This window comes from Podarcis pityusensis (assembly GCF_964106645.2).
Source record: "Podarcis pityusensis genome assembly, chromosome: 5".
Lineage (NCBI taxonomy): Eukaryota > Metazoa > Chordata > Lepidosauria > Squamata > Lacertidae > Podarcis > Podarcis pityusensis.
The window spans coordinates 73838837-73847666 of NC_138032.1; the positions used below are offsets into that span (position 1 = coordinate 73838837).

Here is an 8830-nt window from a genome sequence, read left to right on the forward strand (position 1 = left end):
CTGAGCTTAGGGCCTAAGGAAAACCCGCGCGAGAGGTTTGCAAGGAGTTGCTATCAGTTCGCTCCTTTAATAAAAGGCTTTTCAACTGAGAAATGCCACCTTCCCGCTTCGAAAACAACAAACGTGTCTCCGCGTGGCGCCTGCGCGTTGACTGCGGGGCCACAGGCCTCTTTTCTAAAAGGCGAGACTGAGGCAGCCGTGACTTTCCAGCGTTTGCTGGCCTCCAACTCCCAACAGTCCCGACCAGCATGATCAATGGACGGAGGGAATGGGAGCTGTAGTCCGGAAGCATTTGGAAGGCCCCATGTTCCATTGTTTTAAAGTTTACTTAGAGAGTATAGTACAGTACTTTGCCTGGGTTTTTTTTGGGGGGGGGGTTACTTCTATATGGGGGCTTGCTTTGCTAACCGACATTGACATATCGCTACCAGGGCGACGCCCAAAACCAGATTTTGGGATAAAATGGGCTGGGGGAATAGACAATGGCGTTTTGCATGCCAAGGATGTCGTGTGCTCGCTTGCATCTATATGAGGATCACCCAGCCCACCATCAACACCTGTCACTCTGGAAGCACTCGTTTAGTGCTCCCGCCGGCGACTATTGCTAATTCTAGGGGCACCACGTGGCGATCATGCAAACGGTTTGTGGCCGCGTAGCCCTTCCGTGGGCAGAACACAGTTGGGTGGCTTTTGGCCTGTACAAAAAGCGGTTCCCTTGTACAGCTTTGCTTCGAAAGGCCCGTTGCAAAAAAAGTGCTGGAAATTTTGAGAGCGGTCTCCAAACCCCTCACGGCGCAATCCCACGCGCGTCTATTCAGAAGCCGGCCTCACTGGGCTCAAATGGCTTCCTAGGACACAAGCGCATAGGATCGCTCGCAGCCTTAATCTGCTGTGATCCCGCCACGGAAGCGTTGTCATCCGGTGTTTTATGAGGACGGGTTCTCAAAACTCAAGCGCTGCAAGAGGGTGGCGTCCCCCTCCACTTCCTTTAAATGAGGAGGATTGAAGGTTGAAATCCGAGGCAGCTCCATGGGAGATAAGAGGTGACTAATCTGCATTAGCAGACCTTGATTTAAGCTGCGAGTCAGCGCCTGCTGGGTCTGCTCTGAATGCCAAGGTTCAGCCTGCAACATGTGCGCGCGGGAGCGCGAGGGTATGGCTCCTGAGCATATGCAGAGCGCCTGCCCCTTACTCGTGGGCAATTACCACCACCAGAACCTACACGCCCACAAAAGACTACGGGAAGAAGCTGCGGGACAAAGAGAACAAAGTCCAAACAAGAAGAAGTCGGTGGGAGCATCTGAAATACTGCAAACCAGCCGGATCTATAGAAGGAGGGAGTGTGTGCGTAAGAGAGGGGCCTCTCCTAGGAGCCCACGGCGGCCTGCCCCCATTTATTGAACCCATCGTGGCTTTTGTCATTGTCATCTAAAGTGCACCCCCACCCCATGAATTGCTTCGCGGGTGTTCTGTGTGGATTTGACTCCGACTCCAGATGGAACCGGACGGTGTTTTACGAAGCCCGAATCGCCCACATGAAGTTTCCCAGCGGGCGGGTCGCGGAGAGGATATAAACAGTGGCGGCGGCGGCAGCGTCGAGACGCGCACTCGCCTCTGGCACAAAACCGGCAGCCGCTCGCTCTGTCCCGTTTGGCAAATCTCCCCCTTCCTGCAGACCTCTCACTCTCTCTTTCCGCGGCGGAGCAACTTTCCACTTGCGCAGCGGAGAGCGCGCGCGCGCGCAAGTTTTCCATCCAAGTAGCTGCCGCCTAACTCATTCATTCTTATCGGCGCATCTTTCCGCCACTAATTCAGAAAAATTAAGTTGGGAGTGTATGTGAGTGCGGGGGGTGGGAAGTGGGATAGAATCCGGCTTGGTGAATGCAGCTCTTTTCCGATTGGCCCGTTAGGAGCTGCCCAGAAGAGAGAGCGGGGGGAGGGGGCGCTTAGACGGCTATCTGATCTGCTCCCCGTGTGTGTGCGCTTGTGTGTTTTCTTTTTTCCGAAGTTGAAGTTTCCGGAAGGACTCCCAAAAAGGCAGTCGGGGAGGAGCCCCGCCGTTGCCGGATGCTCGCCTTTTTAGGAATGGGGCTCAGCAACCGGAATATCCCTCTCCCGGGGGCTGCAGAAAGCGATCTCTGGTGGTCCCCCACGCCGCAGCCCCTTCCCCACGCCGATGGCCACGTGCGCCGGAGATCCGGCTCGAAATTGGCAGCCACGCCGCGGCTCCGCTGCCCCTGCCATGCTATGCCCAAGTTTGCCGCTTCTGCACGGTATAGAAAGAAAGCAGGGGCGGGGATGCAGCCACTCCAGGCGCGCCATGCTAATTTCCCATGTGACGAGCCTCCCCGGCCGCCCTTCCCCGTTCCTCAGTCCTTATATGGGCAGTGACGTAGCGGGCATTCACGGCCTCCCAATAAATACTTAGAGCAAGACTTTCCATCTACCGAGAGCTGCAATTGATTAAAACGGGCTCTGCAAGGGACACCGACTGTTACAACAACATTTACAGCAACTCCCGGGGCTTTGAAACAGAGCAGTTATCAGAGGGAGGCAGAGCAAGAGCCTCTCTTTAGATATAGGATTTAAACAAAACCAAACAAAACCAAATCTATCTACTGGAGGAGAATCGACCCTTTCCCCTTTCCCTGCACAATAATTACACCACGGGCAAGGCAGGGCAGTTTCCATTGTCTGTGGACCAAATGATGACCGCCAAGACGGTAGACAAAATCCCAGTCAGTCTGAGTGGGCTTGTGCACCACCTCCCTGAAAGCATTTACTCAGTGGAGGACATCGCCACTACCCTGCCAGGATCAGTGATCAACTTTCCTAATGGTGACTTGGGAGGACCCTTTGACCAGCTGAGCGGTGTGACAGGAGGTAAGGCACCCCACCCCACCCCGCGAGCCCCTTCCCAAAACGACCTTTTTGGATCCGGATCTTGGGCTTTTGGTGGTGGGCAAGAGTATTTTTTGTGGGAGGGGTGGGAGCAGGAGGGGCAGCACTTTGAGTCTGGGGCTGATGTTTCAGTGGAAGGAAAACTGGGTCTCTGTGCATGTGCAAACAGGTGTCAAGGGGCAGGGTGATGCTGGAAGCTGCAAACCTCCACCTCTCTTGCCCTGGAGAAATCCCACTGACTTAACTGGAGTTTTCAAGAGTGGAAAAGGACGGGGTTTTTTTGGGGGGGGGGGTTTAGTGTGTTAAATTGGAACTCGCATCCTGAAACTGGAAGAGATTCCCTAACCTTGAGAAGAGCTACACTAAATAAACTGCCCACAGTTAGTAACAGACATTTATATAGGGCCGACAGAACTGTATTTAATCGGGGGTAACCTAACTGTGTGACTAACTGCACAAGACGCCCACTGAGAGCGCTGGAGTCGGTTTTACTGTCAAGAGCAGCGAAAAGGATAATTTGGGGATTCCCGTTTATATTAGTGGGATTAAGGCTGTGTGTTTTGGGGTAACTCACCCCCCCCAAAAAAGTGCAAATGGGGTTTGTGGGTTGCAGTGAAAGTGAATGTAGTGTGTGAAAGTGAAATGTGTCTAATTTGGGATTTCGGTCGATAGAAAACCCCTTCCGCCCCACTCCTACCCCTTGCGCGGGAATGTCTGCTCAATCCAAGCCACCAAAGTTAGGGTTGACGAACTTTCAAACGTGGCGCAGACTGCGCCGCTTGAAAGGCGCTCTCCCCTCGGGGAAATCGACGCCCCCAGTCTCCCACCCCCACCGATCCGTGAGCAAGAGGCCCCCGTGTTGTGTCTGCGTGGGCATGGACCGGATACTGATGCTCACTTGCCCTGGCAGGGAGAAGACGCTGCCCGGGCGCTGCTTGGCCCGCGGGCCCTCGAGGAGAGCCGCGGGGCCCCCGGTGCTGACCCGCCTTTCTCTCCCCTCCACCCTCCAGATCATGGCCTGATCGACATGAGCGACAAACGGTCCCTGGAGCTGCCGTACCCCTGCAGCGGCTTCGCGCCGCCTTCGCGCGGCCAGCCCTTCACCTACATGGGAAAGTTCTCCATCGACCCGGCGCAGTACCCCGGCGCAGGCTGCTATCCGGCCGACGGCATCCTCAACTTGGTCAGCGCCGGCATCCTGCAGGGGGTAGCTGCCCCCTCGTCGTCGTCGTCCGCCGTCGCCTCGTCCTCCTCCGCCCCCTCGTCGTCTTCGGTCACTTCGTCGTCCGCCGCCTCGTCGGGATCTCCCAACCCGCTGGGCTGCGCCATGGCGCCCACCGCCGGAGACTTGGAGCACATGTACTCGCCGCCCCCGCCGCCCTACTCCGCCTGCGGGGAGCTTTTCCAGCCGCAACAGCACCACCACCACTCCCAGCAGCAGCAGCAGGCGCATCCGGACGGCTCTTCGGCTTTCCTGGCCGCCTCCTCGGGGCCCTACCCTCCGCCCCCTTCGTACCACCACTCCCCCAAGGCGGGGACGCCATCCGGCGCCGACGGCGGCGGCCTCTTCTCCATGATCCAGGACTACCCGAGCTTCTTCCCACCGCCGCCGCCGCCCCCGCCGTGCAGCCAGCGCGACCTCCACGGCGCCGCCGTCGAGCGGAAGCCGTTCTCGTGCCCGCTGGACTCGGTGCGCGTCCCGCCTCCGCTCACGCCCCTCTCCACCATCCGCAGCTTCAGCCTGGGCGCGCCCCCTGGCGGCTTGGGCGACGGCCCGGCGTCGGGGCCCGCGGCCCGCTTCGCGCCCGGCGCCTACGGCAGCCCGGCCCACTTGCCCTTGCGCCCCATCCTGCGCCCGCGGAAGTACCCGAACCGTCCCAGCAAGACGCCCGTGCACGAGCGGCCTTACCCGTGCCCGGCCGAGGGCTGCGACCGGCGCTTCTCGCGCTCCGACGAGCTGACGCGCCACATCCGCATCCACACGGGCCACAAGCCCTTCCAGTGCCGCATCTGCATGCGCAACTTCAGCCGCAGCGACCACCTCACCACGCATATCCGCACGCACACGGGAGAAAAGCCCTTCGCCTGCGACTTCTGCGGAAGGAAGTTCGCCCGCAGCGACGAGAGGAAGCGCCACACCAAGATCCACCTGCGCCAGAAGGAGCGCAAAGGCGCCAACGCGGCCTCCGGCCCGGGATCGGCCTCCGCCTCGGGCCCCGGTGCGCCTCCGCCCGGCTCCATGTGCTCCGGGGGCGGCAGCGGCGCCACTCTAACCTCGTGTGCCTCTCGGACCCGGACGCCCTGATCCTGAAGCCTCTGGGCCCTCTTTTGGCCACGGACTCGCGTTGCGCGTGAGGGGGCCTCGCCGCCTCCTGCGATCCGCCCGTCCCGCCGTCGGTGGGCAGCGTCCGGCAGGTAACCGGTAAAGGATCGCCCGCTCTCCACGCCTCATGCTTGTTAGAGCGGGCTGCTGGACAAACCGCAGGAAGCGATCGGGTCAGGCTGGACTTGGAGAAGCGCCCCTTCTTAGCACAGACCGGTACCTTTCCCGTGGGGAGGGGAGGACTCTCACGTGCACTTTATAGCCCCCCAAGAGTCCAGCAGCAAGAATCCCTTGTTATTTGCCAAAGCCGCCCAACCCCTGCCCTCCTCACCCCTTCCGGCACGCACGCACCACGGCGTTGTTAAAGATGGAAACCTTTCTTGTTTCGTTTCGTTTTAACAGTCTAAATGCAACTAATTAAGCAGCGGCCCCCAAGCACTGTTTACTTGGAAAAGCATGCAAAACCAATGCGTCCCTGGATAAAACAGAAATGCAATGGGGACAGGGCAGGGGGACAGGAGGCAGGGGGCAATATCTGGCCTTAATAGTGGGGGTGGGGGAGGTACTTTCCAGATTTAAAATAACTATATCCTCCCCCTCCACTGTATATTTCCACCTTTTGTGGTCTGTATTCTTTTGAAAAGCAATGTGCACTGTTCTCCTCCCAGGGTGAGGAGGGTTAGAAGCGAGTGGACTGAATGGAGACTTATTTAACTTATTTCAAGGGGGACTGTACATACCTTCTCTGGTGTCTGGCTGCATGCAATCGTGTTGAACTGTCCTTGGTGCCTTGTTCTGGGGATGTAGGCAATGGTTCCGTGGCTGCATGGCGAATCGGTTGCCTTACTAATCACGGCACAGTGGGGTGGGATGGGAGGGAGAGAGATTTATCATCAGCTCCCTGGGTTTTAGTATAGCTGTATATTTCTGCCTATTAATATTTGGATTTTTTCATAGAAACTCTATTTTTGTATGCACTGGGTTTTCCTTTGTGACTTATTATTAAGTGTTGCTTTTGTAGAAAATAATATTTTGGTTCGTTGGTTCGTTGATTTGTTTTTTTAAAAACAGAAGGATCACAGGATGTGTATAATCTTTCTAGAGGGCTGACAGAGAAGCTGTTGGCTTCTGCACAATGGGTGAAATAGAAGCGATCCGCCTTAAAAAGGCACAACCACTAACTGGAGCCATCCCCCCAAGAAAGGTGGTTTTGTCATGAACGTTGTGTAAATAAATGTTTTGTGCAAAGAAAAAATCTGTCCTGTTATTACTATGAAGCATCCCACTATGAAGCTACTTGTATATTACAGTTATGGGTACTGGAGAAGGGATGGAGGCAGGGAAGAGATTTCCAGCCCTACATTTGAGAATTCCCCTTCATAGACAAAAATTAAGCGACTGCCAGAAAAGTAGCTTAGTTCTTTAATGTTTCTATCCATTACCTCCTGGTTCTGCTTATACATTTTCTCTGTCAAACACGTCAAACATGAATGTCTTTGCCTTCATGTTAACCTGAATTTAAAGCTGGCTATGTTGATAATAGGATTCCCACTGTCTTCGGGTAGAATCTTGAATTCCCCATTCTAGGTTTGCTACCCAAGATCCCATGGAATCTATCGATCCACCTGTTAAAAAACGTTTATCACATCGTTCTAGTGTACATACGCAGGACTGCTTGCAATGCCTAAAACTGCAATTCCTAAAAAGCGCTGTGGGACAACTGGAAAAGAAACAGGGTCAGCAGTTAAAGCATCATGAAAACATTGTGTGGAAAACCTGCTGGAAGAAAAATATGTTTAAAACCCAGTGAAAGTAAACAGTGAGGGAGGGTGGCCAACTGTGCCTCATGGGGCAAGGTATTCCTTCATTTTTCTGTCTTGTCCTGCTATATCGTCACTAGATCAAAAAACAAAATGATGAGATAGGCCTGAATTAGGGCTGTTATTTCTACAAGGCGATCCTTTTAAATCAGTGTCTAATGTTTTCAAATCTGCTCCCTTCAACTCCTGTGTATCAAGCAGACCTAATGTACTACCCAGCCAAAGTGATGCATTTTGTCCCATCAGCCTCAATGGGAAAAGTGCAGGCCTGATTCTGTATATGTCTACTCATTGTATCCAGTGGGCCTTACAGGTAAGTGCAGTCACTATATGCAAATAGAAGAATTTCCCAGTGCCTGTGGAATTCCTTTACGCTTGTTCCCCCTAGCAAGTTTTCACCAGGGGTGGTGGTGGTGGTGATGATGATGATGATAGAAAGGGTATTGCTTTGAAATGGTGAGACTGAATAGTGCCACAGCCAAGTTTGTGCCATTGCACTTTCACACTTTCAGCTGTGTGTCCCTCCTAGCAATTTCGCAGCAAAGGTATTTGGTAGAAACATCCACACGGCTTGAGTGTTGATACCCCACACGGTATGGCCTGGATCTAAAGAACCATGAAACTTAATTTAGTGAGCCTGGAGATACGGTAGATATGGAAGCCGTTCCTATGCATGTTTACTCAGAAGTAAGCCCTATTGAGTGCAGTCAGGCTGTAGTGCAAACCTAACCATGTGTCCTCAGAAGTATGTCCCACTGATTTCAATGGCTCTCACTCTCAAGTAAATACACAGAAGAATGCAGCCTTCTAGGTCACTTGAGAATGTTTTGAAGTAGCAGGTTTGGCACAAGCCCATTCAAAGAAAAACGATCTGGTCCATTGGAAGCACTTTGTGAAAGCTCATGTTGTTCTTTGGAACGCAGCCTATGAAAGTTGGGTGTTCATTTCAGATCTTGCAGGTTAGGTGTGCACAACAGGTCTTTCCTGACTCGTGCAAAATTCGACCCAAGGTTCCGGAAGTGCACGAAATGGCAACATGCGCAAAGCTTCCTTGTCCTTTTTGCAAAGGAGTATGTGTAAACCAAATCCTTGAGCTGAGTAGCACTTGAGCCCTGAGGACCTCCCCACAAAGCAATAAATATAAATGTTAATGCATTTTTGACTCATTACTGTTCCGTGATTTGAGGCATGCTAATTTAAGCAAGCTCAGGAAATAAATACCGCACCGACCAAGCATGGCCCACTTGGAGAAAGCTGCTGTGATGGGCAAGGAAAGGTGTCTGCAGCTTTGCAAAGAGAGCGCTTAAAGAGCATCATGCTTCACAGGAAAATGCCACTTTAAATAGGTCACGGGCTTAAATGCCTTTTTGCCAGATCCCTCTGTAAAGAATCTTGTCGTGGTGGAAACTCCTGATAACTCTGTGACCCATTCTCTGTCTTGGAAATAAATCCACAGACATTAGCTTCGTGCTAACCTTTTTATTTGGCTGCCTGCCCACACATATCTACCGTATGTGGGGCATTAGGCCAGCATCGGGTTGGGGTTGTCGGTCAACTGCAAGGAGACATTGCAAGTTCTTGAAACCCCCTGGTTCTGCTGCTCCTCCGCAGTTGAAGGGGAGATGGGCCCAGGGAGAGCACTCAGGGGGAGGATCCCAAATGTGGTGTAAAGAAAAAGCACTCACTTTGGCCAAGCCAGAGGGAGAGAGGCAAGTGGCTATTAGTACACTGGTTGAACATGGGAATTTCAGAGTTTTGGTGCCACCCCTGAGTCCTATTACTGTGT

At 53.7% G+C, this 8830-nt stretch overlaps 1 protein-coding gene across 2 annotated transcripts; it reads left to right on the forward strand.

Annotated features, from left to right (window-relative positions):
* Nucleotides 1-361: 361 nt before the first annotated feature.
* Nucleotides 362-6479, forward strand: EGR2 (early growth response 2). Of its 2 annotated transcripts, none has more exons than XM_081006326.1 (2): nucleotides 362-2883; nucleotides 3912-6479. In XM_081006326.1, the coding sequence occupies exons 1-2, from the start codon at nucleotides 2706-2708 to the stop codon at nucleotides 5204-5206; spliced, it is 1473 nt and encodes a 490-aa protein (XP_080862452.1). In that variant the 5' UTR covers nucleotides 362-2705; the 3' UTR covers nucleotides 5207-6479. The 2 variants fall into 2 exon arrangements, with proteins under 2 accessions (XP_080862452.1, XP_080862453.1); XM_081006327.1 differs by having other exon boundaries at nucleotides 2743-2883; nucleotides 3812-6479.
* Nucleotides 6480-8830: the final 2351 nt, after the last annotated feature.

Coding starts and splice junctions, on each gene's coding strand:
- EGR2 (XM_081006326.1), top strand. CDS start 2,706: ATGATGACCGCCAAGACGGTAGACAAAATCCCAGTCAGTCTGAGTGGG. Junction 2,884..3,911: donor GCTGAGCGGTGTGACAGGAG/GTAAGGCACCCC, acceptor TCCACCCTCCAG/ATCATGGCCTGATCGACATG.